The sequence below is a fragment of the Micromesistius poutassou genome (genome assembly GCF_964030765.1).
Source record: "Micromesistius poutassou genome assembly, chromosome: 21".
Classification (NCBI taxonomy): Eukaryota; Metazoa; Chordata; class Actinopteri; order Gadiformes; family Gadidae; genus Micromesistius; species Micromesistius poutassou.
In genome coordinates, this window is record NC_140291.1 from 1,151,094 (window position 1) to 1,168,593 (window position 17,500).

Genomic DNA, 17,500 nt, shown 5'->3' on the forward strand with positions numbered 1-17,500 from the left:
ATTTTAAATACCCAAATCAACTTTCTGAAATGGAATTCAGAACTTGGAATTTGAAATGAATTATACTGTTATGAACCACTTTCGGAGAATGAATTAACCGTTCTGTTCTGGAACAGTAAATATGATTTTGTTTGTATTCATGCTTTTGTTCTTGTTAAAATATCGTTGCAGTTGTCGTTTTGGTCCATTGAACTGTTACCCCGCCGTGGCTGTGATGGTGTGTAGAGTGGACTTGGTTCTTTCAGCGGGGCAGAGGAAACAACAACAAGTGGGCTTAGTTCACCGTTCCCCCGTTCCCTGGCTCAGACGCAGCCTCAGCCCCTCCACCACGAGAGACACCGAAGAAGAACCAGACCCCACGAAGAAGTGATTACTTCCTGCCAACGGAAAAACAAGTCGCTTGCCGACTGAGCCTGAGTAAACTCGAGTTAAGGCGCGGGGATTACGCCAGCTGTCAGTGAAATGATGAATGCCGGGGCTTCAAAACCCCCAAGATAACACTGTGACTGTGAAGAAGAAGAGGAGGAAGAAGAGGAAGAAAAGGGGGAGAAAAGCAGATGAAGAAGAAGAAGGAGAAGAAAAAGGGGGAGAAAAGCAGGAGTGTCCTCACTCTTCATTCAGTCTTCGCTCCTCTTGACGCCCGCGGCATCACCCACATGATTCACCCCCGGAACATTCTCCTGCGTTTGTTTACCCCTGCCTCTGTCATCGGAGGGGTGCGTGCTTCCTAATGGGTCTGGAACCTGAGCTGCGTGACGCAGAGCCCCTAGTTAACACAAAGGAGAACAGAGGGCTGAATAAGGAACTCTCCCGTACCTTCGCTGACTGTATTTTGACCGGTGTCGTGTTTCAGGAAGAACATCAAGGCGTCTGCCATCTGCCAGTACTCCTTCGCAGACGTGCAGTCGGCCTTCGACGGGCCCTACATGGAGGTCCTGGACTCCAAGTGGAGGGAATACACCGGGAAGGTTCCGGAACCCAGACCCGGCTCTGTAGGTCCACCCCCCCCCCCTCCAGACCCACACCACCACCACCACACGGCCATCACACCATCACCACCACCACCACACCATCACCACACCATCACCACCACCACACGGCCATAACACCATCACCACCACCACCACACCACCTGCACACCATCACCACCACCACACCATCACCACACCACCACCACACCACCACCACACGGCCACCAAACCATCACCACCACCACACGGCCATCACTCCATCACCACCACCACCACACCACCTGCACACCATCACCACCACCACCACCACACGGCCATCACACCATCACCACCACCACACGGCCATCACACCATCACCACCACCACACGGCCATCACAGCATCACCACCACCACACCATCACCACACCACCACCACCACACGGCCATAACACCCTCACCATCACCACCACCACCATCATCACACTGCCACCATCACCACCACCACACCATCACCACACCACCACCACCACACCATCACCACACCACCACCACCACACCATCACCACCACCAACACCATCTTCTGTCTCGCCTTTAAATTGCCTTTTATTCCTCAATAGAGGGAATAATTGCCTTATTAAAAATAAATTATCAATGTCTGTCAAGCCTTCTATTCTCCTGCTTTTATCTCGCTCTCTCTATCGTATTTTCTTGTCGCACTCACTTTTTATGTCAATGACTATCTGTCTGTCTCTCCCTCGATGTCTGTCTGTCTGACTGTCTGACTGTCTGTCCGTCTCACCCGTCTCTCTCACTCTGTCTGCCTGACTGTCTATCTCTCCCTCTATGTCTGTCTGACTGTCGGGTCCTGTCTGTCTCTCTCACCCTGCCCGTCTGTGTCTCATCTGTCCGTCCGTTCCTGCCTCCAGTGCATAACGGACGTGCACCGGAACCTGGGCATCAACTCATCCCGGGACCTGCCCGACAGCGTGCTCACCTTCGCCCGACGGCACCCCCTGGTGGCCGGCCAGGTGCACCCCGTGGGCGCGCGTCCTCTCATGTTCAAGAGGAACGTGAACTACGTGAAGATCGCCGTGCACAAGGTGACGGCGCTGGACGGAGACGTGTATGCCGTCTTCTTCTTAGGAACCGGTGAGTCGTTTTTCATTTGATGCATTTCACTCGAGCTGAAAGTTTCTTCAAAATGATTTTTTTTTTTGGAGATGATACTTTAGTTTAAAAAAAAAACGGGACATGGGGAGGGGAAAGTAGGCAGGATGTTCTTGGCTGCTTCCTGATTAAATTAGCTTATAAAGAATTGGTTGCTTGCGTGTATTGCGTGTAATTACACCTGCACCTGCACCTTTTGCAGCAGATGGATGCTATTTATGATTTATATTCCTGGGGGAAAGCCTTTCATTAAAATCATGCTGTAGAGGAAGTTACATACTTGTCAAATACATATACAACATATATTAAATGGCTACACGTGTTGCATGATTAATGATTAATTAATTAATTAATTGGTGCTATTTAAGATTTACATTCCTGGAGTTTTTGGAAATGGTCTATCAAGGTAAACGAACGTCACTCTTCCTTCCCCGGCGATAAGACAGGATACCTTGTTTACATCTCGTCTGTTCTAATTAAAGCATGTGTTCCGTCAGATCATGGCTGGCTGCACCGAGCGGTAGACATCGCCGGAGAAATGCACATCATCGAGGAGCTGCAGCTGTTTGATAAGCCCCAGCCCATAGAGAGCTTAGTCCTCTCCCCAGTCATGGTACGTATATCGATCTATTATGTATACGTTTATGTATGTGTGTGACCCTGCCACCCATACACACACCTCAGTGGATTAGCTGGGCGCCCCGTCCAGGACACGGGTAGGTGTGGTGTGGAAGCCAGTTTATTGGAGTTGTGTTGTGTGTTTGAATGCAGAGCAGCACGTCACAGCTCTCTCCCTCTGGAGGTGTGCGTGTGTGGGGGTGGCTGGTCTAACCTCTGTGTGCCTTGATTACAAATGCCCCCGCGGCTTTGCAGTCTGCCTCACCCAGCCTCACCCAGCATCACCCAGCCTCACCCAGCCTCACCCAGCCTCACCCAGCCTCACCCAGCCTCACCCAGCCTCACCCAGCATCACCCAGCCTCACCCAGCCTCACCCAGCCTCACCCAGCCTCACCCAGCCTCACCCAGCCCAGGAGTCCAATCAGCCAATCAATCTCTGGGCCAGGTGGCGCTGCTCACACCAGCCATCGACCGAACACACTCCCCAGAATGTCTAAAGAGACGCAATTTATTGAAGATGCATTTTGAAATTCTCTTTACATCCCGATCAGCAATCAATAAATCAAATGCTCTGACCTAAAAAAAATCAAACCCTGTCTATGCAGCCGTCGATGGTCTGTTATCAGCCCGACCGATCATGTCACTGACCTCTGCCCCCTCCCTCACAGCGGAGAGTGTTTGTGGGCTCCTACTCCGCCGTGGTGCAGGTTCCCATGGCGACCTGCCGGAGGTACACCTCCTGCTACGACTGCGTCTTCGCCCGGGACCCCTTCTGCGCCTGGGACCGGAGGAGCTGCGTGGAGGTCGCAGCGCACGGCCGAAGGTGAGGGAGAGACACAGACAGACAGACAGACAGACAGACAGACAGACAGACAGACAGACAGACAGACAGACAGACACACACACACACACGCGCACGCACACACACACACACACACACACACACACGTGTTTGGAGAACATGCACATAGATGTGTGCTCACACACACACACACACACACACACACACACCCGTGTACCCAAGTGTGTGATCAAAGTTGAGCTGGTGTTTAATTTATTTGATTGGTCAATTTGGTGGATGATTAGCATATGTACACAGAGAGACCTCCCAATAGGGCCGAAGACCGCTTATTATCAGTGCAACACACACACACACACACACACACACACACACACACCACCTGCCCATCCACTCGCAAAGACACATCCCAACATGCACAGCCACGCGTTGTGATTGGTGGAGGAGCAGGGGCTGTTTTGTATCCAGACTCATTCGCTCTGCATGAGCGAGCTGCAGATATCTTAATCTCTATTACGGCACTAATCGCACAGCCCCCTCCTGCTGGCTCTCCTCTTTGTGCCGCGAGATACGGCACAGCTAATGAAGCCAGCCCGGCCCAGGATGATTTATAGGCTGTCCTAAACGCCGAACGGTGAAATTAACTGAGATGTACCGTTTCAATACAATGACTTTTAAAAGTGGTTTCAGGTCGAACCTGACCCAGGACATTATCAGAGGAACCAGGGGCTGCAGGAACAGCACAGGATACGGTATGTGTTGGCACACGCACGCACACACACTCACACACGCGCGACACCCGATGTGTTGTGTACCGTTTGCCCGTCCCTCTCATTGTCCTTCCTCGCCTGCTGTCCCCCCCCAGTGGCCCAGCGGGGGCGCTCCGTCATGGCAGGCGACGACGTCCTCCTGCAGTGCGAGCTGCACTCCAACCTGGCCACGCCCCGCTGGACGCTCAACGGCCGCGAGCTCCAGGGCTACAGCCTGACCGCCGGCTACCGCGTGGGCACCGACGGCCTGCTGATCGTGGGTGCGCGGGCCGCACAGGGCGGCACCTACCGCTGCTTCGCCGTGGAGAACGCCATCTGGGTGCCCGTGCGCCAGTACTCCGTGCGCGTCCACACGGACCCCAGTTACCACTCCGACAACGCCGACGCCACCGCGACCCCGTCGCCGACGCCCGACCCCACGGAGTCGCCGCCCGTCGCCGCCGCCACGACCGGCGGCCCCACGGAGCGGCCGCTGCCCTCGCCGCCGGCCCCGCAGCCGTCGGCGTCCGGGTCGGGGACGTACCGCCACATGGAGGCCGTGTACGTCTCCCTGGTGGCGGTGCTGGGCGGGCTGTGCCTGGTGCTGGCCGTGGTGCTGCTCTACGTCAGCTGCTGCACGGCCGCCAGCCGCCGCCGCCACCGCACGCGCAAGTTCTCCCAGCAGGGGCTGCAGATCCTGGGCGAGACGGAGGCGCTGCGGCGGCGCAGCTCGCCGCTGGAGCTGCACACCATCTCGGGCCACTGCAACGGCCGGCTGGGCGCCCGGCGCTCCGACTCGCTGTCCAGCCTGGACGACCCCCTGGACGGCTTCCTGCAGATCGTGGCGGGCCAGGGGCGGATGTCGCCGACGTGCAAGACGACGCCGCCGCCGCCCGCCGCCCCGCCCCTGCCCCTGCCCCTGGCCCTGTCCACGCTCGCGGCCCCGCCGCCGCCGCCGCCGCCCGAGTTCGCCAACGGGCTGTCGTCCACGCTGCCCAGCGTGCTGCGCAAGATGAACGGCAACAGCTACGTGCTGCTGCGGCAGGTGGACCAGGAGGGCACCTCGCCGCTGTACCACTCCTTCACCGAGGAGCTGAACCGCATCCTGGAGCAGAGGAAGCACACGCAGCTGGACGACGTGCTGCCCGACGAGAGCTCCATTTAGAGCTCCGCCTCCCTCCGCCACCTCGCGGCTTTAATAGGTATCGCTGTTTTGTCTATTTTGGATTTACCCCCCCCCCCCCCCGAGAGCGACCCCTTGTGGCGGTTGAGGACTAACTTGGGTTGAACGAGAGGAGGATGCTGCTGCTGCTGCTGCTGTCGTTTGGGCTTGGTCTGAACTGGAAGTCTCCCGTTCTCCCCCCCCCCCCCCCCCCTTTGAACAAGCTGCCCGTGTATTTCAGTCCACACTGGAGGATCCTTAGCATCATGTACACTGAGAGGAAAAGCTGTGAAAAACATGTGGGACACCGGCCTGACAGTACCGCGTGAAATGGTCTCATTGAGTCACACTAAAGGCAATGAGGACGCGAGTTGAAACGATCCTACCTCAGTCGGGAGTGGGGAACGGATCACTGACTAAAGGACCCCTTGGAAAGACCGAGGTGCCTTTGAGCAAGACACTCACGCTCTTTGCCTGTTCCGGGTTAACCGAATGGTCTCTCTGAAATCATTGGAGAGCGCTGCGATGCGTGGTGGAGTAGGCGAATCAGAGGCACGTTTCACTCTGAAGTAGCCAAAATCGCTTGGAAAGCGCCACTACGGAAGTCAAGTTGATCATCTGTGTACTTGTTTGAAACGGTCCAAACCAAACGGGAGATGGGATCGTGTATTTTAAGAGACACTCAGAGGAATTCAGAGGAACCCGCTCCATTGAAGCACAGCTTGTTAGACAAATCTTACTTTTAAGACAAGGCATATTTTAAACCACCTTTGTGTGTATAACTGGTATATATAGCATAACTGTTATAGCAAATAGTAGCAGTGCGATTGGTCCAAAATGGTAGCAAAAATCAAAACGACTTTTCTTTTTTTTCTACTGACCTGGTTCTGATTGGTTTCCTCAGTGAGTGTGTGTGTGGGAGGAGCTCCTGTCCTGGTAGCGGCAGTAGTTCATCATGTGGAATAGGGTCGGGTTAATTATTAATCAATGACACCTGCTGGCACCGTGTTGCTGCAGGGACCTCCTGGGGCCACACAGACTCACTCTGGTGAGGGGAGCGGAGGAGATCGGGACGGAGACGTCATTGTGACGTGTATCGCTTTCCTTTTCAAGCTTTTTTTTCTTTTAAAGCTCTTAAAATAGTCACCGATACTTCAACCCATAACTTTCTTTTTCAAATCCCATTTGGTCGCTGAATCGTTCTTCAGTAAATGCTTTGAAAATGCTGATGCTGGCGACATGCCCAATGCTACATGTCCGAGCTAAAGGATCTTCACACTGACAAACTGCGTTTGGCAACCCAGTCGTCCCCCCCAAGTCCCCCCCCCCCCATGCCCTCGGCCTTTATCTGACGTCAGTGCAGTGCTAAAACAACCATCACCTTTTGGAAAGGACTCACCGAATGACCTTGGTGTAGACGGACCGTAATGGCTTTACATCCGTAGTAATTAGCTTTAAAAGGAGTGTGTAACCTTGCACTTGAGAAGCCCACCATTACAGGGCTGTCCTGCTGGCCGTTGTTGGATCGATGGCTGTGTGTGTGTGTGTGTGTGTGCGTGTGTGTGTGTGTTCCTCCTGTTGAGTCAGCGCTTGTGGGCTCCCTGGAGTCTCTCCCGGCACTCGGGTTGTGTGTCCGTCACGACACGAGCGACAGCAGGAGCTTGTCCCCTGGCTGGCTGCTGAGAGAGAGAGAGAGAGAGAGACAGAGAGAGATGTAGAGAGAGGACAGGAGATTGAATGCAGCGAGCGCTTTAGATTAATGGGGTGAGGCACCAGGGGGAAAACACACCACACCTGTTTGATAACAGTTGGCCGACCCAGTGGATCCTTCATTGATTCAGGGTCGGTACCTACCAGGGGATGTATGGTTCGATCTGAATCTGGTCCAATGGGAGGCCCCAGGTGGATCAAACCTCAACGATCTTCTCATCTAACCTTTCTCTCACCCTCTATCTCTCTCCCTCTCATCTGTCTTACCCTCGCTCTCGCTCTCTCTCTCTCACCCTGTCACTCTCTCACCCTCACTCCATCTCTCACCCTCACTCTATCTTCCCCACACCCTGTCTCTCTCACCCTGTCTCTCTCACCGTCTCTCTCTCTCTCTCTCTCTCTCTCTCTCTCTCTCTCTCTCTCTCTCTTCCTCTCGCCCTATTGTAACCTGCCTGCCATCTGTCAAGCAAAGTCCACCACAATTAGCTCACAAATTGCTAGGATAGCCACTAATCAATTAGGAGTGCTCTTCCTTCTCCCCAAAGAGCTCCTGTCTTGTGCTACTAGTAAGTTGCGAGGAGAAGGATTATGGGATGTGGGTTACTGCTAGTGCTGCCGGATTAGCATTTAAACATTTGGCTTACGAGCCAAAGACTTGTGATTTATCACACACACACGCACACACACACACACACACACACACACACACACACACACACACTCTGTTTGACTGTGTGATTAGCTGGTATGGTTAATTATGAACAAGGTGAGGTAGACCTGCTATTTGATTAATTATAGGCAAACCAATAGTTGTCTTTTCATAGATATTCCGGCTCTTCCAGTGAATGGAAAACACAACGGGAATATTTTCTTTTCATCACACTGAAGGACTCTGTTTACAACGGGGCATGGAAACGGGACGACATGACATTGTGTGGTTTCCCTGCGGTCAGAAAGATCAATGGAAAGCGTCCTCCCCCTGTTTCTCTCTGTACACAAAGACACAGTCAGGACCCCCCGTCGACGGAGGGCCACATTAGGCCCCGGACCCTGCTGAGGACCGCCAGCCCCTGGAAGAAACAGCCTCGGATCATGTGGCCAAAGAAACTGCTGTTGTCACAAGAGACGTCACCATTTGCACTTTTGTTGAAACGACTTTGACGTAGTTCTACTTTTTTGTAAACGACAACAATCTTAGCTGACTGTGTATAGTATTGGTATTATTTTGAAATGTAAGCCTGCGTACTATACAATAGCTTAAGATAACAGTTACTACCTATTTGTAATTTATATACCATGTTATATTTATTTCCATATATATTCCATTCCCGCTGTCCTTTGCACAGGCATGAACCACTTTGCATCATCTTGCAAGAAAAAGGAAACGCAATCATTTTCTGTGTCAGCAGCCCTGAGGGAATGTCAGCAAGATTTCCCAGGAAACATGTTCACACACACCGATCCGATCTTGTCGGCTCACACTGCCGGTACCCGGGGGGGGGGGGGGTTGTGCCGGGCCCTTCTGCCCACGCCTATCGCTCCTGAACCCCCTGGAGCCAATCAGTCACCCATTTGATTTGATTCAATTCGATTCAATTTGATTGCATTCAATTCAATTCAATTCAATTCAATTCAATTCAATTCAATTCAATTCAATTCAATTCATATAGCCAGTAATCACAGGTATAATCTCAAAAGGCTTAACAGGAGTTATATTTATGAAGCTTTTATGACACAATTCAATGAGATTTATAATTATATATATATATATAAAAAACATATAAAACACATATATATATATATATATAAAACAGTGACAACTAAAAAACACATGTTTGCAGAAGGCCCTAGAAAAGGAGCTAATTCTGGCGGTCTCTAAGGTCTCTTAGGTAGTAGCTAAGCAACAGAATCTCTGTTCAGAGAGCGTTGCAGTGCTAGTGGCCGGCCACACGCTGTCATTTAGCATCAAGGAGCTTGGTTGTGATGTGACGTGGTGCTTGATGTTGCTGTCATATACTTATATTTTCCAATGGGAAAAAGTTGGAAGGAGTAGGGTAATGAAAACGGTTTGTAGTGCGAGATAATTTCATACAAAACAACAAAAAACGATAAATATTTTCATATTGACGCCGTGGTTGTTCACGCCTTGGTGGGCTTTTCTATGGTATATTTTGCTCAAGATGGTTGTCCCTTTTCAGATCGTGAAACATTTATTTTCTACTTGTCCTAGTACAGCTGTTTCTCTTTCTATGCTTTATTAAAGTTGGTTCTACTGATGAATCAATTCAGTAGGAGGCTGGCAGCTCGCTGTCCGTTAAATATCCAACCAGGTCCCCTTAACCACTCACACACACACACACACTGCTGGTGGAAATCACAGTATCACTGCTGCAGCAGTGTAAAGTTCCCTTGTTCTAGACATGTCATGATTCCCCACTCTCCTCCTATAGACAGTCAGCTCACACTCGCTGCCCTCCGCAGAAATCTATTTTTCATAGCTGCTTCGCCATCTCCAACTGTGACAGATTCTTCGTACCAGTCGGCTGGAATCCATCCCTCATCAGAACGCGAAGGAACCGCCCCAGTCATCACTAAAATCCATTCCCAGCGTTGCAAACACTTCACTCATTTGTATTCCTGACGAACATGTGCTTACTTGCTATTCTGGCCTGGTAGGCACCCCCACCCCCCCCCCCACACACACACACACAGGAAGGGTGAAACGAGGGCAGCTGCGTGCAGCATACTGTCCAAACGATGATGGATTGAAGATTGAAGTATTTTTCGGTTTGGAGAATAGCAAAGAAAGCAGAGAGCTGATTTGTTTGTTCAACCAGCCTGGGGCAAACTGGCCAAATCAACTCCTGGGGGGAGGGGGAGGGGGGTTAGGCTAGGGAGGGTGAGGGAGTGAGGTTAGGGAGGGGGATGGAGAGGTTACCCTTCCAAGCATCAGGAAGGTCACCTGGTCAACCCTGTCTCCGATCATTTGAATGTGTGGGTAATGTGTCATTAGTTGTGCATACTTAACCCAAATTGGATTACCATCAAGTGTTAAAAGTGTATCATTGTCTATATCTGCCAAATAATAATAAAAAAAGGTCCATATCTGCACGTTTGTTTTGTGTGTAAAGTGTTGCGTGGTTGACACCACCGTCGCTGTGTGAATGTGTGCATGAATGGGTGAATGTTAGGCAATATTGTAGGCGCTTTGAGTGGCCACTCAAAAGCACTATAAAAATGCAGTCCATTTAGAAACATTGGCATGGAAAAGCGAGGCCTTCCTATCCGCCCTTCAAAGTGAATCAGGAATTTAGACAGAACAACATACTCCAAAAAAAGGTTTATTTCATTCATCTTAAGTCACAGCTGCTGTTCGCAGTAGAAACATGCTGCAGCATTGAGATCTGCTTCATGTGACAAACCATTTGCTGTACTCCCAACATATGAGGAGTGAGATCCTATTCAATAAGCTCAACGGAACCAGTCAAGAAACTTCCCTAAACAATGATACAAATAATCATCCTCAGGTGCGTCAGTCTGACTCCGGTTTAGTCTCAATCAAGCCCAGGTTGAGTCTCTCTGTAGTCCTTCAGGGTAGCGGTCTGATGGGTCCGATGGACGGGGCTCTGTTGGTGAAGGGATGCCACTGGCCCTGGATACTGGGGCTGTCTGTGTGGAAAGGCTTGCGGAGACGGATGACGTCCAGACCAGACTGGTTTGTCAGCTTGTTTATGAGCTCCAAGATCTCCTTGGATGTTTTGCTCGTCACCAGTTCCTCTCGCACGTTGCCGTTCACTGCACAGAGACGAGATGAGATATTGCGGGGGGGGGGGGGGGGGGGGGGATAAGATGTCGGACACATGGCATGGACGGCTCTTTGAAATCGAATATGTTCTTACAAATTGCATTTACACCACTCCACTGTGTGAAAAAATGTGTTATGCGAACGGCCCAGTGCCAATCAAATCTAGATGTTATTACAGCGCCCCCTACAGGCAATAGCGGCCAGTGACCATATACTGTGATACTATACACATCAACTTTAGATGAACGAAATATTTTCATTACAATCAACCACTTGACCCGTTGACCACGATTTCCCAGCTTTAATCAGAGGAATTTCGGTCAAATGATTTGTTAGTGAATAGTCCTGATACATTCAGCATACATTAGTCCCTGATACTTGATTAACCATCTCGGTTCTTGCGGTTACAAATCATTTGATTTTTTATCATTTAAGTCAATTAGTCATACTTGCAGAACATTATCTTCATAGTAAGGGTAATAAAAAACATTACAGAAGAAGCATATGCAAGGTTGTTATAACAGGTAGGCCTACTTACGATACTCAGCCACTATCTTGGGTATCCTGCTGGTGTTCGGGGACACGTACACCACAGTTCCAGGGTTGTTCTTCGCATAATCCACCACACCTTCTTCAATGAATTCCCTGTGAAACCAAAATAAGTGTCAGTCAGTGAGCCTTGTTCGGACTTTCTCTACGCGTCTCCAGATATTACTGTGGAGAGACCCTGGCCGTGTTCACTGTATTCTCCATACGGCCCCCGTCCAATACCTTCATCAGATATTCGGTCATCGTCTCACCTGACTCCTAATGAACTCTGTGCGTTTTTGGAGAAGATGATCGAGATGCGTTTCAGCTGACAGACGTATCGGCCGACGCCGTTCTGCAGAACGCTTTGGAGAAAGCGACTTGGTGTTCCCCTGGACGTCATTTTTCAACGTCCTATTAAATGTTGAGGAGTATTTAATAACACCCTACCGACTTCAAAATATATATATCTATCAATACGGTGACATAAAGATCAAATGTATAGAGGACGAATCGACAGCCATGTACAACATGCGGTGCATCCAGAATGTATTCCGGGAGGAAACACAATAGGGCGATAGGAGCGATAGGAATAGTTTCAAATTAAAGATTGCCGTTCACTAAATTAAAGTATTATTTCAATTTGCGAACATATTAATAAAAAAATGATAATAATGAAGTGTATATATTTTTTTATTCATTCATTAAATTATAACGGTTGAGGTGGTTCAGTAAAAGTAAGAAGTTGGTTTAGGCGGACTTATTTTGATGACGTACCAGAAAGCCCGCGTCAGAAAGCATGTGTGAGGAGAAGATCAAAGCTCCGAGCGGAACGAGTAAGCTAAAGTCGACCTTTTCGTTGAATGACCACTTAGTTTAAACCGGCTGCTGCTTCTGTTATTCCCTGATGCATGATATCTATATTTCAACATAACTGTCGTATTCTATTCCTATTGCATTTACTTTATATCCGTCATGCTGTCCTTTATAATACCCCCTGATCCAATGACGAGGTCATTGGGTCGCATCCCCAAGTCAACCTATTCAATTAATGGAATGTCATGAGACTCTTGGGGTGTATTTAAACGAATCGCATATGTGTGGCTCATTACGTATGATCAAGTGCGATGTTACTCCGGTGGATCAACATCCACTGATGTAACTCCACGTTACATCCTGTGTGTGTTGCAGGTTCAATGTCGGACCTTTGATCAGCAGCAGCAGCGATGTGGAGAAGCCTGGTGCTGAGAGGCACCGCCTGCCTGCCGCGCGTCGTCCCGTCCCCCCGTGACTCCCGAAGGCTCGTACAGCAGAGACACCGGTCGTCTCTGTGTTTGAGATTCCCACGCCACAGTCATGCCCACAGACCAACCGCCGCTCCTTGTTCGCAACCACAAAGGACAGACTTGTCGCTGCTTGGCAGCACGTACCGCCTCCCACCACCCACTGCATCCAGGGGTCTCAAAAGTGACGCAAAGTCCACCGTGGATTTCCTGGTGAATCCCGTCACGCTCGCGGACATCAAGCAGTATCTTCGGTCCAAAGAGGTGCCCTTCCACGATGGCTACAGCTGCCTCCACGTGCCCAGTCTCTTCGTGGAACCGTCGGGGGAACCCGGGGCGGTCCCGGGGAAGGACACCTACTCGATGTTCATAGACAAAACCACGGGGCAGTTCCTGTGTAAGGACACGCTGGCGGAGGGCAGCTGGGAGGACCTCCAGGACTGCCTGGAGGTGATGCAGAAGGAGGGTCAGACGTTCCTCAGCAGCCGGGTCCTGCTGGCCTACGGGGATACGCCCGAGGAGCAGGAGCAGAGGGCCAGCGAGCTGGCCGAGGTGCAGCGGTTCTGGTCCAGCTCGGTCCCCTTCTCTGAGCTGGCGGACGAGGAGGCCCAGCTGGTGAAGACCATGTTCCAGGTATGGGTTTGTGTTGTTCTGTATGGGATGTGGAACGTAGATCCTGCACTTTGTGGGTCTCGGGTTAATTTGTGCTTCTCAATGCAGCTTCTTCGATTACTTGACAGTGAGCAGAGAGCATGTGTTTCTTAAAGGGGTGGTATTATGCCACCAGGTGTGAGTGGAACGATAAGATACCTTTGCTACAGGCCACTGGGTAGGCTGGTAGACTGATAGTTGGCTGGTAGACGTATGCTACCCAGCATACGTCTAGGTGGACACCCGCACTTGTGATGTCACTAAAACACAGGAAACGGCTTGTAACGTCTAATCACACTCACACCTGGCCGGCATGATATCACCCCTTTTGAAAAGTCCTGGTAAAATGATACCTGGGCGTGAATAGGAATAGGCCTTCTTTTATGTTAGACTTTAGCTCCCGACGGAAACTCATTGATATAAAGAGGAGTGATGTTATGGACGGCGTCAACGCTGACCAATCCGACGTTCACCTCTTCGTTCCAGATCACCAAGATCACCAACGCCACCCTCAAGAAGTTCGGCGTGCGGTTCTTCAAGCCCACCCGGAGCCTGGTCTTCCCCTGGTTCGGGGGGCCCTCCTCGGCGCTGAGGGGGCTGAAGCTCCTCTCCGCCCAGAGCAGCGCCGCCGACCCCGGGGCCGTGGAGTACACGGAGACCACGGTCCCCCGGAGCAGCTCCTACCACAACCTGTTCGGCCTGCCGCTGGTGGGGCGTCCCGACGCGGAGGTGGTGCTGACGGGCAGCGAGCTCGACGTGCTGGCGGTGAGCCAGGGGGCGGGTCTGCCGGCGGTGGCCCTGCCGCGCGGCAACACGCGCCTGCCGCCGTCGCTGCTGCCCTACCTGGAGCAGTTCCGGCGGGTCACCCTGTGGCTGGGCGGGGACATGCGCGCCTGGGAGGCCTCGCGCATCTTCTCGCGCAAGCTGGGCCTGCGGCGCTGCAGCCTGGTGCGGCCCGGCGACGACCAGCCGCGGCCGGCCGCCGCGCTGGCCCTGGGGAAGAACCTGGCGCGCGTGGTCAAGGGCGCCATCCCCGCCGCGCACAAGTCCATCGTGTCGTTCCGGCAGCTGCGCGACGATGTGTACGGCGAGCTGGCCAACACGGAGCAGGTGGCCGGCGTCAAGTGGAGCCGCTTCCCCGAGCTCAACCGCATCCTGAAGGGCCACCGCAAGGGGGAGCTCACCGTGTTCACGGGTCAGAGCGCACCGCTACGCCCTTACTGCGCGTTTTCTGTTTTCATTCATGAAATGGGGGTTTGTATCGACCAATCACGTCGGGGGGTTTAGATGTTTCCTAGGGCGCACTCACACTAGGCAGAGTGTCCCTGTACCGTACTCAAGTACGAAGCCTGTACTAGGGCTGCTTGATTATGGAAAAAATCATAATCACGATTATTTTGGTCAATATTGAAATCTCGATTATTCAAACGATTATTTTTGAGTTTGAAAACATGATGCATTTATTCATAATTTCTCTCCAAAAAAAACACTTTGTAAATGAGAACTTCGAAATTTCCCCTTAAAAATATACACAGAATGGTCAAATAGAAAATAAAGTCCAGATATGAATCCAGCTGTATTTTTTTTAATCGTTTCAACTCGATTATATTAGTTTGGTGATTGTTTCACTCTGAAATCGAAATCGCGATCAAAATTCGATTAATCGCCCAGCCCTAGGCTGTACCGTACTCAAGTGTCCTGTTTTTTGTGGCTGCTTACTGTTCTCAAGCACTGTGACCGTGACTGACCCAACGCTCTCCGTCTCCCAGGACCCACCGGCAGCGGGAAGACCACCTTCATCAGCGAGGTGGCGCTGGACCTGTGCATGCAGGGCGTCAACACGCTGTGGGGCAGCTTCGAGATCAACAACGTGCGGCTGGCCAAGATCATGCTGACGCAGTTCTCCATGCAGCGGCTGGAGGACAACCTGGAGCGCTACGACTACTGGGCCGACCAGTTTGAGGAGCTGCCCCTCTACTTCATGACCTTCCACGGCCAGCAGAACATCAAGTAGGCTCCGCTCCTCCGCTCCCAGACCCCCGCGGCCGGTCAGCCATGCGGGGCGGGCTCTGTTGCACGTCGCAACCTCACGGTAGCCAGGTTGTGAGAGGAGACGAGGGCAAACCCAGTATGGCTGATGTATACGTTACGATTAATTTATGAGATAGATAGATTGGATATATAATAGTATATATATAATAAATGTAGAATTTTGCAATTCTAGTGTTAATGATGCGATTCTGTAAATGTTGCGCTATGATATATCGATTTTTTTTTTGAGTGTGGTTTAATGGATTTGTATGTCGTGTCCCTAATTATTTTGTAAATTAATTACCAGTTAGTTAGCAAAATGAACGCTAGAATGTTTGTGAATACACAAATAACATGTTATGTAGGAGGGTACCATTAAGTAGCTTCGACTAAGATTGGAGTCAACAAGAGTCGACGTCTCGCTGACACAGGTATGGCGGCAGCAGTGCATAACAACAATGCATTGTCCTGTTTGTAGGGCGGTGCTGGACACCATGCAGCACGCCATCTACCTGTACGACATCAACCACGTGGTCATCGACAACCTGCAGTTCATGATGGGCCAGGAGAACCTCTCTGTGGACAAGTCAGTGGGAATACTTTAATACCAAATGGGAGACGCGTCTCATATTGTGTGAGATTAATGACAACGTAGAGTTGGCTGTTATCAGCAGACCGCCGCTAAGAATAACGGACCATTTGTATGGACGCAGTTCTGGTCTCATATACTTTTCCTTTTAGTGGGAGCAATACAACGTTTTTGTGACTATTTTTCATTTATTGATATATGTATATTTCTATTACGATTTACATTTTTTGTTTATTGAATATTTTTGATGGAAAGATAATTCTAAATGTATTATATTTTGGGTCAAATGATAGATTTCTATAGTCAGTAGCCGTATAATAAGGGGGATGATACTGTACAACGAGCTGGTCATCATCGCTCCCCCTCAGGGTTCATTGACACCTGGCTAACGCCATGCATGTCGCACAGATTCGCCGTGCAGGACCACATCGTCGGGGCGTTCCGGAAGTTCGCCACCAACAGCTGCTGCCACGTCACTCTCATCATCCACCCCCGGAAGGAGGAGGACGACCGCGAGCTCCAGACGGCCTCCATCTTCGGCTCGGCTAAAGTAAGAGAGGATCCCGCTCACCTTCCACAACGTCACACTCACGGCTGTGAAGGGTTTAAAGCAGGGCTGTCAAACTCCAATATACAGTGGGCCAAAATTTAAGTCTTGGACAAAGTCGCGGGCCAATTGCATTGCATTAATTGGGGATTACATTACATTATAACAGGGTCCGCGGGCGGAATTGTTGACTGGGGGGGGGGGGGGGGGGTTGTGGGATTACGGGCTGCCGGAGTTGACGTGCCAGGGTTACCGCGCCAAGACGCGCGCCAACGCGTTAACGCTGAAATGCGATATGCCGGCGGGCCTGTTCTGATAGACATTACATATTATCTGGCGGGCCGGATTAAATTACACTGCGGGCCGGATTAGGCCCGCGGGCCGTACGTTGGACACCCCTGGTTTAAAGTATCTGAAGTGGAACAGAAAGACAGACGGCGGGAATTAAATAGGGCCGTTGAAATGTTGAAGGCATTTTGGCTTTTAGTCAACATCTGTGTAACAAACGGCTCCTTGGCGAGAAGGAACGAAATACCTTTCTCTAGGGTCGTTAAAAAGAAAAGTGTTTCTTTTTACATGCTAAAATATTCCGAATTCGACGTGTCCGAGCTTAAAAGAAGTCGACTGCAGCTCTCAGTAAGGTTTTAATGAATGCAAACATATGAGGTTTGATCTACAAACGTTTTTGGAAGGGAAGGTTTTAAGACAAGACATGAATGACAGCGACCTTTCGTCCGGTGAGACTAGCTGCATTGTACTCTTATCTTAAAGTGGGGGGGGGGGGGGGGGGGTTATTATGCCAACAGGTGTGAGTGCGATTAGCCGTTACAAGCCGTTGGACAATCCAACGGCTTGTTTCCTTTTCCTCAGTGACATCACAAGTGGGTGTAACCACCTAGATGTACACT

The 17,500-nt window shown here is 50.8% G+C and overlaps 4 protein-coding genes across 5 annotated transcripts in view; 2 read left to right on the forward strand and 2 right to left on the reverse strand.

Moving 5' to 3' along the window:
• The window catches only part of slc68a1a (solute carrier family 68 member 1a), a gene marked incomplete at its 5' end in the record, with an annotated part of 5,310 nt that extends 4,433 nt beyond the window's left edge, over positions 1-877 (reverse strand). The window contains 2 exons of the mRNA XM_084485525.1: positions 284-377; positions 817-877. Of these exons, the coding sequence (XP_084341651.1) occupies positions 284-377; positions 817-877 (155 nt within the window). The remainder of the gene's footprint in view (positions 1-283; positions 378-816) is intronic.
• On the forward strand, positions 34-5,578 carry sema4gb (sema domain, immunoglobulin domain (Ig), transmembrane domain (TM) and short cytoplasmic domain, (semaphorin) 4Gb). 2 transcript variants are annotated; one of them, XM_084485793.1, is made up of 6 exons: positions 34-992; positions 1,879-2,101; positions 2,617-2,732; positions 3,407-3,561; positions 4,219-4,289; positions 4,403-5,578. In XM_084485793.1, exons 1-6 carry the CDS (start codon positions 927-929, stop codon positions 5,449-5,451), a joined length of 1,680 nt encoding a protein of 559 aa, XP_084341919.1. In that variant the 5' UTR covers positions 34-926; the 3' UTR covers positions 5,452-5,578. The 2 variants fall into 2 exon arrangements, with proteins under 2 accessions (XP_084341919.1, XP_084341920.1); XM_084485794.1 differs by having other exon boundaries at positions 36-992; positions 4,228-4,289; positions 4,403-5,577.
• Positions 5,579-10,485: 4,907 nt separating this feature from the next.
• Positions 10,486-12,027, reverse strand: mrpl43 (mitochondrial ribosomal protein L43). The gene is made up of 3 exons (XM_084485797.1): positions 11,764-12,027; positions 11,502-11,608; positions 10,486-10,953 (listed from the first exon to the last, which is right to left on the reverse strand). Exons 1-3 carry the CDS (start codon positions 11,892-11,894, stop codon positions 10,748-10,750), a joined length of 444 nt encoding a protein of 147 aa, XP_084341923.1. The 5' UTR covers positions 11,895-12,027; the 3' UTR covers positions 10,486-10,747.
• A 250-nt stretch (positions 12,028-12,277) lies between these two features.
• Positions 12,278-17,500, forward strand: part of twnk (twinkle mtDNA helicase) — a 6,398-nt gene continuing 1,175 nt past the window's right edge. Inside the window, exons 1-6 of the mRNA XM_084485788.1 lie at positions 12,278-12,327; positions 12,683-13,407; positions 13,912-14,620; positions 15,195-15,435; positions 15,935-16,042; positions 16,454-16,595. Coding sequence (XP_084341914.1) covers positions 12,718-13,407; positions 13,912-14,620; positions 15,195-15,435; positions 15,935-16,042; positions 16,454-16,595 — 1,890 coding nt within the window. The 5' untranslated portion in view covers positions 12,278-12,327; positions 12,683-12,717. The remainder of the gene's footprint in view (positions 12,328-12,682; positions 13,408-13,911; positions 14,621-15,194; positions 15,436-15,934; positions 16,043-16,453; positions 16,596-17,500) is intronic.